Raw genomic sequence first — 22,560 nt, forward strand, 5'->3', positions numbered from 1 at the left:
TTTTTCTATGAGTATTAATTGTTCTATGAGTATGAAAGTGACTGGGTGAATGTTGAATGCTTGGATTGGTTGAGAATTAATGTATGTCTTGTTTTGTACTTGAATTGTTCTTTTAATTATTGATTGTATATAATGTTTGTGATTGCAGGGATGTAAAATTTGTAAAAAGTGTATAAAATAATTGACATATGCATCTAAAGTGAATAAAACTAAATAATGATTCAATCAGACTGAACAATTAGTCTTAGAACCCACTCTGGTTTGATTCCATTGTGCCGTGAAAAATAATAGGACAAAAGGAAAAACAGTATTGGCAGTTGTTTTGTTTATTAATAGGTTAGTGGCTTGGCCTTACTGTTGGGAGCCCACACCCAGTGGTGTTGTTTTGCATAACGCCAGCGCAGGCACCCTTACGCCATGTTGCAACAGTGCCTGTACTGCAGGGGTGATTGTTCATGTGCAGGAAGGGGCACCTTCCTTCACCTAAAGAATCTTTAAAGGTGATATGCTTTTTCTATGAGTGCTATAGAATGCACCACACATAGAAAGAGCAAACAACGAGGAGAAATTAATCATTTCTTCTCGTATCCCCATCCTAATACTAGGTTTTACCCGGCCTTAGTTGTTGGCGCTGCACCATCCTTGTAAATATGGGGCAGCATTAAAAAGCAATGGGTGTTGCGGTGGAACGCTCACTGCAACACCCATTGCCTGCCCCTGTGCCACAGGGGACAGCTGCAGTAAGGGACATATTTACACAGTGGTGTTAAGCCACGTTAAGTGTACCTTGTAAATATGGGGTATGGAGCAACGCCGCCAGAGTGTCAGAGAAAGTGACGCTCTGGTGGCGTTAGGGGCTTCTAAATATGACGCTAAGTGTCACGCATTTAGTCGTTGAAAGTCACTCATAAGTATAATCAAACCATGGAAATGTCACACATAAGCAATAAGAAAACTTTACCGCTATGTCTGTGTGGCTTGGCTTTGGGGAACAGACTTGGCACCAAGTATGTCACAACATCTTTGCAATGTTTAGGAGGTATTTATAATGGAAACACTCATATGAGAAAAGTTGCTTTTGAGAAGTCACCCTTTCTGGAGATATACTTTTAGGGCTCAGGGTTTTTTTGGAAGCTTGCTTATTTGGAGTAATTTAGGCACAGCATATATTTGGGGAATATTTAGCTTCCAGGATAGAACAAGAGAAGACAGTATTGCTGTGCTCAGTTGAGACACATGCATGGCGCTTGAAACCGTCAAGGGTATGCAATAGCAAGGGAGAAAGGTGGGTGGACGAGGGAGTGACTTCAGGAAATGGAATACCTCGAAAGTCGATGTCGTCATTTACAGATGCAAAACTTAAAAAGATGTATTTACTTTCAATGTAGGTGTGAAGAAAGTGTGCAATTCGGAAATGTATTCAGGACAAGATTTGGTTATTGAGTTGAAAGCGCTATCGTGTTTAGCTGTATGCGAACTCGTTCTCTTAAATACAAAGCACGTTTGAAGAAAAAGATGCAAACATATGTATATTCATGTAGAACCACCCCTACCTTCTTCAAAGAGGGTCCACCTGCACCATAAAAAGCACACATCCTCTGAGGATGGAGACAAACTCTTTCTACACTGGGATTGTGTTCTATACTGCATACCTGGGTAACCACATAATCCATAAATTCAAGTCTTTCACCTCAGATGGTATCTAAAGCCTGTTAGTGAACATCAAATGGAGGCACTGTTGTCCTACTTAAAATAACTTGAAAAGACTCCGGTCACTGAAACCTGAAGGCACACTCTTCAATGCAAGTGGTCTCTTGCATACCACTGTTAGTCAGAACTGTGGATTCTAACTCTCTTCATCCTCAAACCTGTGAAACATCTTACAACAATGAAACCAACGCTCTTCTCACCCCCAACTCATCTTTGCAATTTCAGCACCGTCATCACTAAACAAAGCATGGTAAGACATTTTGGTAAAACTCTTTTACATTGTCATCGAAACCTCTAGAACGATCTCAGCAATTTGATCTAGACCCTACATTACATTATATTAAAATACATCTATTTGATGACCATTTCATCCAATTATGAGAAGTGTTTACGTGTTTTATAACCATATGGACAAGATCATTATTGTTAAACCGGAAAGTACAATAAGAACTATGCAATGTAGTAATAATATCCCCACTGTAGCACGAAAATGAATACGGTCCATGTCATTTTCGTTCACCGTTTCGTCAGAAGATTAAAGAGGCTTTGTACCTCCTTGTCCTCGTCTGTGCGAGCAGTAAACTGCTTGACCTTGAGAAACCACATGATTGCCTTTTCTTTATTCTTTAGCTTCAGAAAGGTCTTCCCCAAAAACAGCATGTTTTTACTATAAAGGTTCGGAGAAACTGTGAAAAGATTAAAAAAGAGGAAGATGAAAATTGTATGGGTTGCAGCAAGCACCACTTAAAGTTCCACTTACTGTAACAGGCCTGTATATTTACTTCATAAGACACAGCATTTATGTTTTGAGCAATAAGAAGTGAGTAAGCAATGTGCAGATTAGTGTACGTTTTACCATGGTTGATGCTATTTTAACTTTTATTGAGAAACACCAACCTCTTTATGACACAGCAGTCACCAGGAACCAGTGGTTGGGAAGAGACAGTCATGATACACTGATGAAAGGAAAATGACACTCAAAGATGCACAGTTCTTGAACTTACCTTAAATGCGTTGTAAAGGCATGTGTTATAAAGGCATATTCATGGCAAAAACATGTGTGGTACAAAATATGTGGTAAAGGCACAACATTGTAAAAACCTTGTTGTAAAGACCGTTTCCCCACCACTCTACTCTATGCCAAAGCACTATATCCCCCTCTACTCTACACCACACCACTGCCCTCTTTGCCACTGCACTCTACACCACTCCAGTCTAGGCCACTCCACTCTACTCTGCACAACTCCATAGTACATCCCTCTACTTTAACCCACTCTACAACACTTCACTCTGCACTCTATGCCAATACGCTCTACACCAATGCACTCTACTCTGTAACACTCTACTCAGCGCCCCTGCACTCTATGCCAATCCATTGTAAGCCACTCTGATCTAGTCTGCACAACTGCACTCTATGTCACTACACTTTAGGCCTTTACTCTACACCACTTTACTCTAAGCCACTGCACTCTACCCAGAACCACTCCACTCTACACCACCCAACTTTAGCCTGCACCACTTACCTCTACTCTGAAACAATATACTCTATGCTACTGCACTCTATGCCACTGCACTCTATGCCACTCTGTGCCACTCTACTCTATGCCACTCTACTCTGTGCCACCGCATTCTCCGCCACTGCACTAGACTCTACCTCAATTCACTCTACATCACCGCACTCTAATTTGCACCATTGTAGTCTGCTCTCTACACAGCACTCTACTCTATGCAACTGCTCTCTATGACACTCTACTCTGCAACACTACACACTCTGCCACCAAACTCAACACCACAATACCCTACTCTGCACCACTGTACACCACTGCACTCTGTTACTCTACTCTACACCACTGCACTCTATGCCACTGTATTCTGTGTCTCTCCACTCTATGCCACTCCACTCTGCATCACTGCACTTTATGCCACCGCACTCTACTATGCACCACTCTAATCTACGCCACTGCATTCTACGACACTGCATTGTACACCGCTGAATTCTATGCTGCTGCACTCTATGCCACTATACTTTGCAACACTACGCCAATGCACTCTACACCAATCTATTCTACTCTATGCCTCTCCATTCCACTGTAACCCACTCTATACCATTGCAATCTACTCTGCATCACTCTACTCTACACCGCTCTACTCTAAGCAACTGCATTCTACGCCACTGCAATCTACTCTGCACCACTCTACTCTACAGCACTCTACGCCACTGCACTTTATGCCACTACACACCAGTGTCCTCTATGCCATTCTACATCCCTGCACTCTACTATGCAACACTGCACTCTACGCCTCTGAACTCTGTGCCACTCTACTCCGCACTACTGCATTCTTTGCCAATGCACACTTCAATACACTGCACTCTATGCCACTCTACTCTGCATCACTTTATGCCACTTCACTCTGCTGTACTCCACTCTACACCACTGCGTATATGTCTCTGTACCACTCTATTCCACTGCACTCTATTCTGCACCGCTATGCTCTATGCCACTATACTCTACTCTGCACTACTGCACTGTACACCAATGTCATCTACTATGCACACACGCTAATGTATGTCACTGCATTCTACAATGCTTCATTGTACATCACTGAATTCTTTGAGCTCAACACCACTGCACTCTATCCCCACTTTACTGTTGAAAACTCTACACCAAGGCACACTACACCAGTCCACTCTACTTTACACCACTCAACTGTACGCCATGTGACTCCACTGTATGCCACTCCAATACACAACACTCTATGTCCCTCAACTCTATGACACTCTACTCCACTCTTCGCCATTCCACTCTATGTCACTCCATGCCACTCTCCTCTACACCACTAACTTTTATCCATGTTGAACAGCAGCCACGCTGGTGTACAACATAGCTAAAACACATTGGCAAAGCCAATAGCTCTCGCACAGACTCCAATCCCAAATCAAAACGTCTCCCTTAAGGTAGGAAACACATAGCCTCCCAGAATTCCCCTTTTGTTATGTTTTTACAACAGGCGTGTGGAAGACTCTGCTTCCTCCTTTTAATTATATCCATAATGCAAAAAACCCTTGTCACATTCTAGAGAGCATGGACATTGCTCCCCGGGTGCCAGCAAGATCACTCTCCTGAATCATGCTTGTGACCACTCTTGGAAGTATTTGTATCCAAGAGGAAGAGCTCACACAGACCGCCAGGATGGGCCATCCAAGCACAATGACATTCCCCACTCTCTGTTGCGCATAAGGAACACTCACCTTATGGGTATTCACTATTATAGACATGACACTTATTAAGGTGTGTGAAAAAGGGGAAAAGATGATATTTACACTGATCTTTCATCAACTAACTCAGGTATTTATGGGTGGAGATTGTCAGCTTCTGCAACATACATTAAGGTTCCTTATGGTCCATAAATAAAATGGTGGTCAGTCTTTAGATAGGCTTGATGAGGTGAGTGATCTAATATATTTTTTTGTCGGAGCACAAGCATAAAAAGGCACTGCCACTAAGACACCTATACAACAGCATGCACCGGCTCTCCTAAAAGGGGAATCCCTGTTAAAATTGAAGATGAGAGTGAGTGTGGCTATGGCGGTGACCTAATCAGTGACACACCCGAGGGGCTTTTACTTGGCCCCCCAACCATCACCTGATGTAAGGACAAATATACAGCAAAAAACATCTTTGATACACCAGTGGGGTGACTGGCCTGTTCTCCACTGTGGGGCTTGAGCCCGAGGGATCCATAAAATTACTCCAAAGTGTGAAACATTCCCAGGCTCTGCCAATGTCCATCATTCATTTCGGACACTAAATACACAGGATGCCCCTCCCCGGCATGCACGCGCTGTGACTGTACTCCAGCGGACTTGGTATGGTTGTGCCCGGCCTTGGAGCCGTTCTGGAGGGGGGTGGAACTCAAGCTCACACGGGCCCTGGGGTGGGAGGTTCCCCACGACCCGAGGCACTTGCTGTTGGGGGTGTTTGATGGCCTAGATGGCTCTAGGGCTCACAAGCGTTTCCTGGGGACAGCTGTGGTGGTGGCGAAGAGGGACATAGCAGCGGATTGGTCCCAGGCTGCGGCTCCGGCGGTGCGGAAATGGAGGAGGGGCGTGGATTGGTGTGGGGTACAGGAAGGATCTCTCTTTGAGGCCCGGGGTTGTCCGGAACTGTTCGGTAAAGTGTGGGGCAAATGGTTCGGCTTAATACCATCATGAAGGTCCAAGTCTTGCTATGTCGCTGTGTTATATGGAAGTTAAAGTAACCATTCAGGGTGGACCCACTATATCTGTGTTGTTGCCAAGGAGGGGAAGTGTTTTAACTGTGATGTGTGCTTTGCTACCAATGAATTTGTTTGTTCCAGAAATTTCAATAAAATTGACTATCAAAAAAAATAAAATATACAGGATGCCTGAGATAATGAGGAGCACCGAATCACATGAAGAGGAATAGCCTGCATCTTGAGGAGTGCAGTGTCCTTCTGGCAACAACTTCCTGACCTGCCCTTCTTACCTGTCTGGCAGAGGAATTGTGTGTGAAAGAAGCAAGTGGCATAGAGGGTCAGGAAGGAGGTGGTGTTCATAAATAGATCCTCTAAGTGCAAAGTTATTTATCATGCTACCAGCATGTGAGAAGAAACAAGTGAGAAATAGCTTACAGTCCTAGGGCGCATCCCAAGGACAATGACTTAAGTGGGGAAGGTACTAGGAAAGATTCTTACTGAAAGCCAAATTAAATTCAGTGGGGACTTTGACGGTGATGTTTCTTCACCGTCAAGGATCTAGTGTTGTGAGGTTGATGATCAGGGCATCAGCAACCGAAAGGAGTGCTGTGTCATCCCAAATGCAGGCTAAGATGGAACGATAGGATCCCAGCTACAGAGATGCCCCAGCTCGAAACCTCCTCCTCTGCACAACGTCTGAAGGCTGAGACCCTTCAGGCAGAGCCTTAACAGTAACTACTGTTTGAATTCAGTCAAGTCCCACAGCAGTGGTCTCATTTCTATGCCACCAAGAAACTCCTAACAAAATGAGTTACAGTAATACTTGCCTCTGTGGGAACCCAACCTGATCTCATGTCAATGGGGAAGTCAATACAAAGAAAGAATGAATGAATGAATGAGGGGAATCTTGTATAGCGCAAACTTAGCCCAGTGGGCGTCAAGGCGCCTAGATTAAATACAGCAACTTAAGACCTTACCTAGTGATAATTAATCATGAGTAAGCCTTCTTAAAGAGAAAAGTTTTTAGGGCTTTCTTAAAAGAGTCGATGGCAGGGAGAGTTTTAATCTCCATGGGGAGGGAGTTCCACAATTGAGGGGCGACGACGGAAAAGGCTCTGGCTCCCCATCTGACCGATTTGATGCGGGGAACAGCTAGTTGGCAGAGTCCCGCAGAGCGTAAGTTTCTTGTGGGGACATAGCGCGAGAGGAGTGAGCCAATGGCACTAGCAGGACCATCCATCAATGCTCTATAGGTGAAACAGAGAATTTTGAAGGCAATTCTGTGCTGTACCGGAAGCCAATGAAGCTCCTTCCTGGCTAAGGTGGCAGAGGAAGCTTTGGGGAGATTCAGAACAAAGCGTGCTGCAGAATTCTGAAGAGTCTGCAAACGGTGGATCAACCCTTTGTTGACTTCCATATAGAGGGAGTTGCAGTAGTCCAGTCTTGAACCCACCAGGGCGACTGCAACCTGTTTACGCGCCTGGGGGGAAAGATACCCACGGATTTTGTTGAGTACCCGAATCACACCACAGCAGGTAGCAACGGTCCTGTTGACTTGCAGGGACATAGAGAGTGAGGTGTCAAATATCACTCCCAGATTTTTGGCAGAGAGGGAGGGAGTGGGGCAGATGCCAAGAGAAGAAGGCCACCACTCATTCGACCACAGATTCTGGTTCTTCCCAAATATTAACACCTCGGTTTTTTCACCGTTTAGCTTCAGGGAATTTATAGTCATCCAGTCTGCCACATACTGCATGCAGACCCTGAAGCTGGCGGCAGATGTCTTAACCGAGGTGTGAGCAAGAGAGACCATAATCTGCGTGTCGTCTGCATAGGATACCACCTCCATCCCCTGAGATTTGATAAGTCTTGCAAGGGGGGCCACATAGATGTTAAAAAGGGTCGGACTTAAGGCCGACCCTTGTGGCACCCCACATTGCAGAGACTTGGCAGGGGAGAGGTGGCTCCCAAGCATCACTCTCTGTTCCCTTTCGGTCAGGAAGGAAATTAGGAGACTCAGGGCAGATCCAGTGACACCCGCCTCCCTTAGCCGAGATGACAAGATGGCGGGGGAGAGGGTGTCGAAAGCGGCCGTGAGGTCCAGCAGAACTAGGACTGTGGTTTGGCCAGAGTCCACCTTGCGTCGGATGTTATCGACCACATAGGTAAGGGCGGACTCTGTGCTATGATGTTTTCTGAAACCGTGCTGAGTGTTGTCCAGGTATTCAGAAGATTCGAGAAAGGCAGATAGATGGAAATTCAAATGCGACTCAAGCAACTTCGCGGGTGCAGGAAGAAGCGAAATGGGCCTAAAATTTTTCAGCATGGCCGGGTCCAGAGTCGGCTTCTTAAGTAGCGGCTTGACAATAGCCTTCTTCCAAATAGAAGGGAAAGAGCCTTGCGCGATTGCCTTGTTTAAGACGTCAAGCAAAAGAGGAGAAAGGTGAATTCTGCACTCTTTCAGTTTCTTAAGGGGTATTGGATCCAGGGGGGAGGCCGATTTAATTTTGTCAAGAAGAGAATTCAGAGATTCAAGGGATAGGGAGGGAAAAGATGTGAATAGGCAGGGGGGGTCCTTGCCTAGTGCATCAAGATTGGATATGAGAGGAGGAGTGTTAAAGAAAGGTCTTCCTGTGTCTCATGACACAATGGCACTCACCAAAGATGGTCTACTGTTCACTCTACAGACCTTCAAATCAGATTTGAGCAAACAAAGTAAAAGTAGACATACTGAAGAACAGTCAGGTTCTAAATACCAATTTGTGTTCAAAACTCTATACCCACAGATCTGACATTGATTCAATCGGAATTGAATGCTTGATATCTAAGGAATGGTTGAATGTGGCGAAGGGGTTAATGTCGAAGTTGGAGTGTGAAGACTTGGAAATTGCGCTAAATGTGAAAACATAAAAGTCAAAGACTTACAGGAGGATGTGGAGGACACAGATCTTGGGGTTCTTCTGGTGGACCTCTTCTCATCTATCCTAAGGGAAGAAGCCCACAGTGCAGGCTGCATGAAGGAAGATGGGAGATCCAATGCTTCAAAGAGACAATAGAATTTCTCTAAGCTGGACTTTTTTTTAAGACATTGCACATGCTACAGTCAGTTTCCACTGGATTTTCCCATTTTCCATCTCATTTGAATGCAAAAAAAGCTTCTCGAAGGGTAAAGTGAAATCTTTTTGTGGGCTCAAGAGGAGTTAAACTCAACAAGTGAAGACAACTCTGTAAGCAATCAGCTAGAGAGGGACTAGAGAGGAGAGCCACCAAATCGATGAAAGAGGACTAGGGCACAGTGTAGGAAAGAGAGCCAGAAAAAAAGACATGAAGTAGAGGTCTGAAACCCTAGATCACTGATTGGCTTCCACAAGAGTCCTTGTTTGGCAACAAAAGATATGCAGGGGATGAAGTGAACACCATCAACGAGAAACTGCCTGGAACCTAATTTTGCTTACCTTAGCATGGTGGCTTCTCTCCTTATCTATATGAATGGATTCCTTTTCATTGAAAACACAACATGCTCCATTATTGTGTGTACTGCAGCAGGCTGCAGTGGTAGAGAAAGAGTAGAACTTGCCTCTCTTACAACATGATGATCCATTCTAAGGATAGCTGTCCTGTACTATTTTCCCAGGGATAGGGATTTTACACCCATCTAGCATAGAGAAAGCTCTGAATGCAAGTGGACCTAATATTTTATACAGACTCATAGTTACTACTGTAGGAGGCTGGCTTAGTAAATGGTGCACACTGTCACGCCTGCCAGTACATGACCCTCAACAAAGATGGCTGCGCCGCTTTGCACATGAGCGAGGGAGCCAGGCAGACGTCAAAAGCCTTCCTTCCCTAGACACCGACGCTTCGCGCTCTAGTGTTCGTGCACCCCATGCGTCGCGTCACTTCCACCCTAAGCCCGTTCCGAGATTTGTTCCTGCTTGCGTGCGTTTCGTGCCGGTGCTCTTTTTTTCCAGCAAGTCATCGGTTCCTACAGTAATCCGAGCCCCTCGGTACTCTCTCTGATATTCGAGTGGGTATCTGTTCTTTTCTGGCGAACTGTTACTATACAAGAAGACGCTCCCGCTCTGAACCCTTCATAGTGGGTTTAGCGTCTCTTTGCTCCTTGTTTACCCATCAGTGCCGGCTAGAAGCTCTTCCTTGCTTCCAAAAGGAGGACTCCCGTTTTTTGGTTCCGCCCATCAGCCAGACTTAGTTCCCGTTGGCCGGCCGGACTTGGGTAGAGCAGGCGTGGAGTCTTACTGGGGCATTGTGGAACTAGTAGTCCGCCTGAGTTATCCTGTTATTTTCCCCCGAGGCATTATTTTTATTATTGATTTGCGGCATCATCGGACCAGCCATTGAGATTGTCAAGATTGGCAGGGGTTACAGCTCTGGATGCACTGAAGATCTGGTACAGGCGCCTGGCGCTATTTATCTGTTATTGTTTATGGTGTCTCTGTACACAAATGTTATTAGTGGGTTTTCTCTTGGCGCAGATACCACCATCAGACCAACACCTCTTAAAGCATCAAACACCATCACTGCCATTATACCTCACACTAGAGTAAGCCCTGTATGAGTAGATGTATTATTCATAGAATAGGAACACACCTCTATATCCCATTGTTTGTCTCTTTCCTTTTAAATCAACCCATAGAGACTAGTGATGAGAGATTAGTTGTGGCAGATAACGAAGGAAACATGTGGTGTTCAAGGGAGGACTTGTTATATTATCTATAGGTAATATAGACAATACAGACAGGGGAGGTGAAGAACAGACAAACGGGGGCTGTTGGGGTTTTCTTAACCTGTACACTGTTCATTGCCCTCTTTTACAGTGCCTGTGTCCGACCTGCTGAAGCCTCTGGTCCAAGGTGTCTTCTCCCCTCCTTTCCTCGATTTTTCCCTCCCTTCCCTCTTTTCACCTTCGCGTGCTATGGTCTGATAGATGCGTTGGTGTGAGAGGGAGGGGTTGGGCCTATCATAGGTTCCTGGCACTCCTGCGGAAACAGCTTGTGGATCCTTACACACACTTAAAGGAGTGATGCATCTTGCACTAATCCTTATGGTGATTTTATTGGTCTTTGATAAACTTAGTCTATCAAAATGGTAGTTGTAAGAAAAACGCTGCCTTCAGGCCTATCTTGAAAGAGTGTAAAACTGATTGTTTTACAACATTTAATTAATATTGTAGATTAGATGAAAAGCACCACACAGTGTTTAGAAAAAAATAAGTCTATTTATTACACAACACAAGCACTATCACACTGGTATATCTCCTAGCTGGAGATATCAACAATACACATGAACATTCTTTAAGGTAATCAGAAACCACCCAAGGTAAGTTCCCAGGATCCCCACGGAGGCTGTGTGCAGAGTGGAAACACAACCATGTACCCAATTGAAGTCTATGGGGAAGTCACGGTTGCAGTTTTAAAGAAAAAGGACCCTTCCCAGAGGACCCTGAAGAAACCCGTTGGAGGACAGAATGTTGGAGAGCCTCCCACTCAAGGATGCCCCAGGAACCAGGTTACCTGCTCCAGGGAAGCCCGGTGCAGAGGGGTGAAGTGACATCAAAACCTGCTGTAGACGACAATGGAAGACTTGGGAAGAAAGGCCTCTGGAGAAGTCTCTGAAGAAGTCCGGTGGAATCCAAGAATGAATCTTTGAAGATGAGAACCTGCAAGCAGAGGGACCAGAGTCTTTGCCACTGGGAGGTGACCAGGAAGCACGGAAGCACAATGCCCACCCTTGGAAGGGAGCTTGGATGAGGTGATGAGCACCTTGTCAGTTCAGCTGTGGGTACCAGCTGATGCGTTGGAAGACCTGGATCTGCACATGAGCTTTCTAAAGTCGGACGTCGGTGTCTAGGTGGGCGGTATCTGGTGGGAGCACCCACAAGCCTTGGTAGCCGCAACTGCAGTGGAAGACAACTAGATGCCATTGTTAGGACCAGCAAGGTGCAATAGACTCACCAAATGTAGGTGAGTCAGAGCAGGCCTGAGCAAGCAGGGGAGCCCCCTAAAGCCGAAGAAGACCCTCAAGAGGGTCAACAGGGCAAAGGCACACAAGTTGCAAGAGGACCTCAGGAAGCTCACCAGAGGTGGAGAACCACAGTGCAAGGGATGCGGTGAGGATGCTGATCTTCAAGAGATAAGGTAGTAGAGGATGGAGCTTCTTGTAGCCTGAGGATATCTGCAGTGCAGAGCCAACAAGCCTTGGCAATAGCAAGCTGTCGTAAATCACGGGTTTGGTCCCTGCAGCTCAAACAAGGGATACTGTGATCCAAATTTCAAGGAAGACAGGTCAGGCTGCTGGAGTGTCCCAGAACAACCACCTGTGTTGCTAAGCCTCTGGAAGTTCTATAGGATGACGGGAGCAGCAGACTGGTCAGCTTTGATGAGGTGCCTGCTGATGCAGGGGAGTGACTCCTTCACTCCAAGGAAGATTTCTTTGGATGTCCTTAATGCCCACAGGTCGTCTGGTGAACCTGAGTGAAGCACAGACACAGACTTGCAGAACAGCGAGACCAGGAGCAACAGGAGTCTTCCTTGATGCAGCCTTGGTTCCAGGCAAAGTCAAACGAAGTCCAAGGGTCCAGTTGGTCGAAGAGTGTCTTGGTTTCAGTGGTGAGTCTTGATTCATACCAAATCTGAGGACCCGCCCACGAGGGTAGCCCATAAACACCCAATAAAAGGGGTGAAATGACTCAGAGGAGAAGATACTCTCCTGTCCTTTGTCCAGTTTCGCACCAGAGTGGGAATCAAGGGTTCCTCAACTGGCTTAAAATGGTGTGTGTAAGGGGAGCATTGGGCTTTATAACGTGATGCAACTCCCTAGATGCGTCACGTTGTAAATGCCTCGCAGGGATGCGCCAGGTTTACGCCGCTTTTGCATCTTGCAAGGCGGAGTAAATGTGGCGCAAGGGGCTTGTAAATCTGCCCCTCAGTCCTGTCTGGGAAGTGGTCACACTTTCCTGTGGCAGAAAACCTATTCTTCTACCTACCCCTGTTCGAGCTCAGCTCAGTAGCAGGAGGGCAGAACAGTGTCTGTGGTCAGCAACAGCACACTACCTTTATGACAGACCCTGAAAGGCTGTAATCAAGAGTACAGGGAACTCCTGTAAGAACCTCCAGTACATGGGATCATACCTCCAACACCAGAATCGGTGTTGGGGTATGATACCAACATGTTTGATACCAAACATGGCAAACACAAGGAAATTATGGATGGAGTCAGTGTCAAGACTGATTTGCATATGGCTTGGTCCAAACTGGGGAGGCATAGTGAGCAAAAGAACAATGGATTATACCCAGATCTGTGACAGGGGGTGAGTGGTTGAAAAAGCTACAGCACCCCCTCCATCATCTTGTTGTGTTTTTTATGTTTGCCCTAAGTGGCCAAGGGTATGCCCAGACATGGCCCTTTGCTCACTGTGCCACTGGATTGAAGCTAGCCTCGCTGATGAGGGGGAATACCCCGAAACCGGTTCTGGAATGCTTGTTTCTGGTCCAGGAAGAACCTGGCCAGGCAGTACGGGCTGGACTGTTCCCATGAGGAACAGTGTCAAGACTGATTTGCATATGGCTGGGTCAAAGCTGGGGTGGCATAGTGAGCAAAACAAAAATGGATTAAACCTAGCTCTGTGAGTGGGGTTGAGTGGTTAAAAAGTTTCAGCACTGCATCCATCATCTTGTTGTGTTTGCTACAATACCAAACTTGACCAGGTTCGGCTCAGCCATTATATAGTTAGGCAACTCGTAATTACTGATGTCCACAATATGTGTTAAAATGGCTGCCCGCACTTACAAAGCCTGGAGAATCGACTCCAGGGTTTGTAGGGGTGTCAAATGTATAACCAAGCACCCTGCTCTCAGGATTGAAGGGACTTCCATAGGGGTGGCTTGTAGGTTTTAAGTGTAGTCACCTCGGATATAAGGAAACCTATTGTGATGTCTAAAGAGTTTTCATTAGCTACGAAAAACAGTTTGCTTTCACCATCCCCACCCCAGGCATACTACAGAATAGATTGCATAATAGTTAGCAACGGCCTAATGCTGATTGCTTATGATGCCTAAATTGCACCATGTTTTACTCTCTGCCTATGATGCACCAGTCACCATTTACCTCACTCTAGTCCATATGCTACATGCTACTGGGAAGTGAAGAGTCCATTCAACCATGTTAAGGACTCAATTGTCCACTCTGAGCATCATGTTATGTTATGTTATGTTATAGGTTTGTTGAGCACGACAGCTGCCCCAGCAACGGGGCGTCCCGGCGCTAAGAACCATAGCACAACCTACTGGGGGGAAGGGGGAGAGAAGAGGCTTACAGAGGTGGGAAGAGGTGAGTTTTTATTGCTTTGCGAAAAGTGGACAGGTTGTCGAGGCGGCGGATGTGGAGGGGAAGGGAGTTCCAGAGTTTTGCTCCCAATAGTCTGAAAGAGCAATCCCCGATACGGCAGAGCTTCGTGCGGGGAACCACTACTAAGTGTTGTCCCATAGAACGAAGATTGCGTTGGGGGGTGTAGGGTTTTAGAAGCGAGCGGAGGAGTTCGGGGCCATCAGTTTTAAGGATTTTGAAAGCAGTGGTAAGGGCCTTAAATTGAATGCGGGCTTCCACAGGAAGCCAGTGGAGTCTATGTATGGTGGCTCTAGCAGAACACCTTCTGGGGAGGCCTACTATTGCCCTGGCCGCTGAGTACTGAATTCGCTGAAACCTAGTTGTCTCGGCTTTGTTAGCGCCCAGTAGTAGGACGCTCGCAAAGTCCAACCGGGCAAGGATGGTGGATTGGACAATGAGCTGCCGTGTTTTGGGGTCAAAGAAGCCTAGAATGGGGTTAATGCTTCTCAGCAGCCCAATGCATGTAGCAGCTACTTTTTTGGTGTGAGTCTGGTAGTTCAGCGCGGAGTCCAGCCATACTCCCAAGTTTTTAACCAGAGATTTGGGAGGGGGGGTAGGGCCCAGCAAGGGGGGCCACCAGTGGTCATTCCAGCAACTGGGGTTCTTGCCCAGGAGTAGCACCTCGGTTTTCCCTGCATTCAGTTGTAGGCAATTTGCAGTCATCCAGTTGGCGACTGCGGCCAGTCCATCCCTAAATCTTGTGGCGGAGGTAGAGGGCACCTCAGTGAGGGTGATTACCAGCTGTGTGTCGTCGGCGTACGACACCAGCGTGAGATCCCATTCTTTGGCCACTGCCGCAAGAGGCTGCATATACAAATTAAAAAGGGATGGACTGAGGGCAGAGCCCTGCGGGACTCCTTGGCTGATAGCTTGTGATTGGGAGATAAATGGGGGGGCTGACACACGAAAGGACCTGCTCGTAAGGAACGATCAGAACCATTCAAGTGCCAGGTCACGGATCCCAATGCTTTCCAAGTGACTCAGTAGGATATTATGGGAGACCGTGTCAAAGGCTGCGCTGAGATCAAGCAGTATCAGCGCAGCACTCTGACCGGTGTCCATAATCCTCCGGAGGTGTTCAGTGGTGGAAAGAAGGGCGGACTCCGTACTATGCCCAGGCCTAAACCCGTGTTGGGAGGGGTCCAAGATGTTATTTTCTGCCATATGGTCATTGAGTAAGGTATTCGCATGGGCCTCTGCTAGTTTGGACACCCAGGGGAGCAGTGAGGCGGGCCTGTAGTTCTCCGGCTTTGTGGGGTCTAGGGTGGGTTTTTTGATTAAGGTAGTGACCCAGGCCTGTTTCCAAAATATGGGTACTGTGGCCGATGAAAAGGAGAGATTAAGGAGCGTGGCCAGAGAGGGGAGAAAGAAGTCCAAAGCTCCTAGAAAATGGGCTGGTCTCATGGGATCTGAGGGGGCACCGGATTTCACCTTTCTGCTGAATTTAGCTAGGTCCTCATGAGAGATAGCTGGCAGACAGGTAAGCCTGGAACCCTTGAAGGGGAAGTTGGGAGAGCTAGTGCAGTCAGAAGGGTTATGTGAGAAGGTGTTGTAAATCTTCCTCACCTTTTCTGTAAAGAAAGTGGCGAGGTCCTCGCACTGCTGAGTGGAGGAGATATACGAGCCAGGGTTGCCACCGTTTTGTAGTTTTTGGACCAATTTAAAAATTGTTTTCGTGGGGTTGGGGCTGGAGTCAATTTCCTTGGCATAGAAGGATGCGCGGGCAGCGCGTATAACTTTGTGATATGATTTGAGTGTGGCCAAATAAGAATCTTTATCCTCGTCCCTGTAGTCTTTCCTCCAGTGACGTTCCGCTCTTTTGCATTCCTTTCTAAGTATTTTCAAGTTCTCATCATACCATGGGTTAGAGGGGGTGCTACGTCCTCTAGTCCATTTGGCCGGTATAAGAGTGTCGAGTCCTTTGATGATCCAGTCTTGAATGGCGGCATACGACGTGTTAATGTCGTTCGTGATTTCGAAGTTGGGTTCTCTTAAACTGGCAGGAAAATCCATATTATGGAGTTTGTGCCAGGGCCGTTTGAGACAGGAGGCGGGCGCCGCCCTGTTGGGTTGGGTAGCGACCGAAATCACAAATGTGACAAGGGAGTGATCAGTCCAACCCATGGGTTTAGGAGGATCAGCTCTGGCTTCCGGGATATTGGTGAAAACCGGGTCAAGTAGGTGACCAGCAGAGTGAGTAGAGGATTGTATAAGGGGGGTCAGCTGCAAGGCTGTTAGGTCCGCTAGGAGATTACCGATGGTCGGATCCGAGATGGCATCAAAATGGAGGTTTAAGTCCCCTTTGATACACCAGTGGGGTGACTGGCCTGTTCTCCACTGTGGGGCTTGAGCCCGAGGGATCCATAAAATTACTCCAAAGTGTGAGACATTCCCAGGCTCTGCCAATGTCCATCATTCATTTCGGACACTAAATACACAGGATGCCCCTCCCCGGCATGCACGCGCTGTGACTGTACTCCAGCGGACTTGGTATGGTTGTGCCCGGCCTTGGAGCCGTTCTGGAGGGGGGTGGAACTCAAGCTCACACGGGCCCTGGGGTGGGAGGTTCCCCACGACCCGAGGCACTTGCTGTTGGGGGTGTTTGATGGCCTAGATGGCTCTAGGGCTCACAAGCGTTTCCTGGGGACAGCTGTGGTGGTGGCGAAGCGGGACATAGCAGCGGGTTGGTCCCAGGCTGCGGCTCCGGCGGTGCGGAAATGGAGGAGGGGCGTGGATTGGTGTGGGGTACAGGAAGAGTCTCTCTTTGAGGCCCGGGGTTGTCCGGAACTGTTCGGTAAAGTGTGGGGCAAATGGTTCGGCTTAATACCATCATGAAGGTCCAAGTCTTGCTATGTCGCTGTGTTATATGGAAGTTAAAGTAACCATTCAGGGTGGACCCACTATATCTGTGTTGTTGCCAAGGAGGGGAAGTGTTTTAACTGTGATGTGTGCTTTGCTACCAATGAATTTGTTTGTTCCAGAAATTTCAATAAAATTGACTATAAAAAAAAATAAAATACACAGGATGCCTGAGATAATGAGGAGCACCGAATCACATGAAGAGGAATAGCCTGCATCTTGAGGAGTGCAGTGTCCTTCTGGCAACAACTTCCTGACCTGCACTTCTTACCTGTCTGGCAGAGGAATTGTGTGTGAAAGAAGCAAGTGGCATAGAGGGTCAGGAAGGAGGTGGTGTTCATAAATAGATCCTCTAAGTGCAAAGTTATTTATCATGCTACCAGCATGTGAGAAGAAACAAGTGAGAAATAGCTTACAGTCCTAGGGCGCATCCCAAGGACAATGACTTAAGTGGGGAAGGTACTAGGAAAGATTCTTACTGAAAGCCAAATTAAATTCAGTGGGGACTTTGACGGTGATGTTTCTTCACCGTCAAGGATCTAGTGTTGTGAGGTTGATGATCAGGGCATCAGCAACCGAAAGGAGTGCTGTGTCATCCCAAATGCAGGCTAAGATGGAACGATAGGATCCCAGCTACAGAGATGCCCCAGCTCGAAACCTCCTCCTCTGCACAACGTCTGAAGGCTGAGACCCTTCAGGCAGAGCCTTAACAGTAACTACTGTTTGAATTCAGTCAAGTCCCACAGCAGTGGTCTCATTTCTATGCCACCAAGAAACTCCTAACAAAATGAGTTACAGTAATACTTGCCTCTGTGGGAACCCAACCTGATCTCATGTCAATGGGGAAGTCAATACAAAGAAAGAAAGGTCTTCCTGTGTCTCATGACACAATGGCACTCACCAAAGATGGTCTACTGTTCACTCTACAGACCTTCAAATCAGATTTGAGCAAACAAAGTAAAAGTAGACATACTGAAGAACAGACAGGTTCTAAATACAAATTTGTGTTCAAAACTCTATACCCACAGATCTGACATTGATTCAATCGGAATTGAATGCTTGATATCTAAGGAATGGTTGAATGTGGCGAAGGGGTTAATGTCGAAGTTGGAGTGTGAAGACTTGGAAATTGCGCTAAATGTGAAAACATAAAAGTCAAAGACTTACAGGAGGATGTGGAGGACACATATCTTGGGGTTCTTCTGGTGGACCTCTTCTCATCTATCCTAAGGGAAGAAGCCCACAGTGCAGGCTGCATGAAGGAAGATGGGAGATCCAATGCTTCAAAGAGACAATAGAATTTCTCTAAGCTGGACTTTTTTTAAGACATTGCACATGCTACAGTCAGTTTCCACTGGATTTTCCCATTTTCCATCTCATTTGAATGCAAAAAAAGCTTCTCAAAGGGTAAAGTGAAATCTTTTTGTGGGCTCAAGAGGAGTTAAACTCAACAAGTGAAGACAACTCTGTAAGCAATCAGCTAGAGAGGGACTAGAGAGGAGAGCCACCAAATCGATGAAAGAGGACTAGGGCACAGTGTAGGAAAGAGAGCCAGAAAAAAAGACATGAAGTAGAGGTCTGAAACCCTAGATCACTGATTGGCTTCCACAAGAGTCCTTGTTTGGCAACAAAAGATATGCAGGGGATGAAGTGAACACCATCAACGAGAAACTGCCTGGAACCTAATTTTGCTTACCTTAGCATGGTGGCTTCTCTCCTTATCTATTTGAATGGATTCCTTTTCATTGAAAACACAACATGCTCCATTATTGTGTGTACTGCAGCAGGCTGCAGTGGTAGAGAAAGAGTAGAACTTGCCTCTCTTACAACATGATGATCCATTCTAAGGATAGCTGTCCTGTACTATTTTCCCAGGGATAGGGATTTTACACCCATCTAGCATAGAGAAAGCTCTGAATGCAAGTGGACCTAATATTTTATACAGACTCATAGTTACTACTGTAGGAGGCTGGCTTAGTAAATGGTGCACACTGTCACGCCTGCCAGTACATGACCCTCAACAAAGATGGCTGCGCCGCTTTGCACATGAGCGAGGGAGCCAGGCAGACGTCAAAAGCCTTCCTTCCCTAGACACCGACGCTTCGCGCTCTAGTGTTCGTGCACCCCATGCGTCGCGTCACTTCCACCCTAAACCCGTTCCGAGATTTGTTCCTGCTTGCGTGCGTTTCGTGCCGGTGCTCTTTTTTTCCAGCAAGTCATCGGTTCCTACAGTAATCCGAGCCCCTCGGTACTCTCTCTGATATTCGAGTGGGTATCTGTTCTTTTCTGGCGAACTGTTACTATACAAGAAGACGCTCCCGCTCTGAACCCTTCATAGTGGGGTTAGCGTCTCTTTGCTCCTTGTTTACCCATCAGTGCCGGCTAGAAGCTCTTCCTTGCTTCCAAAAGGAGGACTCCCGTTTTTTGGTTCCGCCCATCAGCCAGACTTAGTTCCCGTTGGCCGGCCGGACTTGGGTAGAGCAGGCGTGGAGTCTTACTGGGGCATTGTGGAACTAGTAGTCCGCCTGAGTTATCCTGTTATTTTCCCCCGAGGCATTATTTTTATTATTGATTTGCGGCATCATCGGACCAGCCATTGAGATTGTCAAGATTGGCAGGGGTTACAGCTCTGGATGCACTGAAGATCTGGTACAGGCGCCTGGCGCTATTTATCTGTTATTGTTTATGGTGTCTCTGTACACAAATGTTATTAGTGGGTTTTCTCTTGGCGCAGATACCACCATCAGACCAACACCTCTTAAAGCATCAAACACCATCACTGCCATTATACCTCACACTAGAGTAAGCCCTGTATGAGTAGATGTATTATTCATAGAATAGGAACACACCTCTATATCCCATTGTTTGTCTCTTTCCTTTTAAATCAACCCATAGAGACTAGTGATGAGAGATTAGTTGTGGCAGATAACGAAGGAAACATGTGGTGTTCAAGGGAGGACTTGTTATATTATCTATAGGTAATATAGACAATACAGACAGGGGAGGTGAAGAACAGACAAACGGGGGCTGTTGGGGTTTTCTTAACCTGTACACTGTTCATTGCCCTCTTTTACAGTGCCTGTGTCCGACCTGCTGAAGCCTCTGGTCCAAGGTGTCTTCTCCCCTCCTTTCCTCGATTTTTCCCTCCCTTCCCTCTTTTCACCTTCGCGTGCTATGGTCTGATAGATGCGTTGGTGTGAGAGGGAGGGGTTGGGCCTATCATCGGTTCCTGGCACTCCTGCGGAAACAGCTTGTGGATCCTTACACACACTTAAAGGAGTGATGCATCTTGCACTAATCCTTATGGTGATTTTATTGGTCTTTGATAAACTTAGTCTATCAAAATGGTAGTTGTAAGAAAAACGCTGCCTTCAGGCCTATCTTGAAAGAGTGTAAAACTGATTGTTTTACAACATTTAATTAATATTGTAGATTAGATGAAAAGCACCACACAGTGTTTAGAAAAAAATAAGTCTATTTATTACACAACACAAGCACTATCACACTGGTATATCTCCTAGCTGGAGATATCAACAATACACATGAACATTCTTTAAGGTAATCAGAAACCACCCAAGGTAAGTTCCCAGGATCCCCACGGAGGCTGTGTGCAGAGTGGAAACACAGCCATGTACCCAATTGAAGTCTATGGGGAAGTCACGGTTGCAGTTTTAAAGAAAAAGGACCCTTCCCAGAGGACCCTGAAGAAACCCGTTGGAGGACAGAATGTTGGAGAGCCTCCCACTCAAGGATGCCCCAGGAACCAGGTTACCTGCTCCAGGGAAGCCCGGTGCAGAGGGGTGAAGTGACATCAAAACCTGCTGTAGACGACAATGGAAGACTTGGGAAGAAAGGCCTCTGGAGAAGTCTCTGAAGAAGTCCGGTGGAATCCAAGAATGAATCTTTGAAGATGAGAACCTGCAAGCAGAGGGACCAGAGTCTTTTCCACTGGGAGGTGACCAGGAAGCACGGAAGCACAATGCCCACCCTTGGAAGGGAGCTTGGATGAGGTGATGAGTACCTTGTCAGTTCAGCTGTGGGTACCAGCTGATGCGTTGGAAGACCTGGATCTGCACATGAGCTTTCTAAAGTCAGACGTCGGTGTCTAGGTGGGCGGTATCTGGTGGGAGCACCCACAAGCCTTGGTAGCCGCAACTGCAGTGGAAGACAACTAGATGCCATTGTTAGGACCAGCAAGGTGCAATAGACTCACCAAATGTAGGTGAGTCAGAGCAGGCCTGAGCAAGCAGGGGAGCCCCCCAAAGCCGAAGAAGACCCTCAAGAGGGTCAACAGGGCAAAGGCACACAAGTTGCAAGAGGACCTCAGGAAGCTCACCAGAGGTGGAGAACCACAGTGCAAGGGATACGGTGAGGATGCTGATCTTCAAGAGATAAGGTGGTAGAGGTTGGAGCTTCTTGTAGCCTGAGGATATCTGGAGTGCAGAGCCAACAAGCCTTGGCAATAGCAAGCTGACGTAAATCACGGGTTTGGTCCCTGCAGCTCAAACAAGGGATACTGTGATCCAAATTTCAAGGAAGACAGGTCAGGCTGCTGGAGTGTCCCAGAACAACCACCTGTGTTGCTAAGCCTCTGGAAGTTCTATAGGATGACGGGAGCAGCAGACTGGTCAGCTTTGATGAGGTGCCTGCTGATGCAGGGGAGTGACTCCTTCACTCCAAGGAAGATTTCTTTGGATGTCCTTAATGCCCACAGGTCGTCTGGTGAACCTGAGTGAAGCACAGACACAGACTTGCAGAACAGCGAGACCAGGAGCAACAGGAGTCTTCCTTGATGCAGCCTTGGTTCCAGGCAAAGTCAAACGAAGTCCAAGGGTCCAGTTGGTCGAAGAGTGTCTTGGTTTCAGTGGTGAGTCTTGATTCATACCAAATCTGAGGACCCGCCCACGAGGGTAGCCCTTAAACACCCAATAAAAGGGGTGAAATGACTCAGAGATCCCTCCCATGGTAGGGGCTTTACAGAGGAGAAGATACTCTCCTGTCCTTTGTCCAGTTTCGCACCAGAGTGGGAATCAAGGGTTCCTCAACTGGCTTAAAATGGTGTGTGTAAGGGGAGCATTGGGCTTTATAACGTGATGCAACTCCCTAGATGCGTCACGTTGTAAATGCCTTGCAGGGATGCGCCACGTTTACGCCGCTTTTGCATCTTGCAAGGCGGAGTAAATGTGGCGCAAGGGGCTTGTAAATCTGCCCCTCAGTCCTGTCTGGGAAGTGGTCACACTTTCCTGTGGCAGAAAACCTATTCTTCTACCTACCCCTGTTCGAGCTCAGCTCAGTAGCAGGAGGGCAGAACAGTGTCTGTGGTCAGCAACAGCACACTACCTTTATGACAGACCCTGAAAGGCTGTAATC

General features: G+C 47.0%; 1 protein-coding gene across 1 annotated transcript in view; it reads right to left on the reverse strand.

Moving 5' to 3' along the window:
• Positions 1 to 2,226: 2,226 nt before the first annotated feature.
• LOC147724400 (regulator of microtubule dynamics protein 1-like) overlaps positions 2,227 to 22,560 on the reverse strand; it is a 394,761-nt gene continuing 374,427 nt past the window's right edge. The window contains exon 7 of the mRNA XM_086918037.1: positions 2,227 to 2,396. Within this exon, the coding sequence (XP_086774163.1) occupies positions 2,227 to 2,396 (170 nt within the window). The remainder of the gene's footprint in view (positions 2,397 to 22,560) is intronic.

The sequence above is a fragment of the Lissotriton vulgaris genome, chromosome 4_1, assembly GCF_964263255.1.
Source record: "Lissotriton vulgaris chromosome 4_1, aLisVul1.2, whole genome shotgun sequence".
Taxonomy (NCBI): Eukaryota; Metazoa; Chordata; class Amphibia; order Caudata; family Salamandridae; genus Lissotriton; species Lissotriton vulgaris.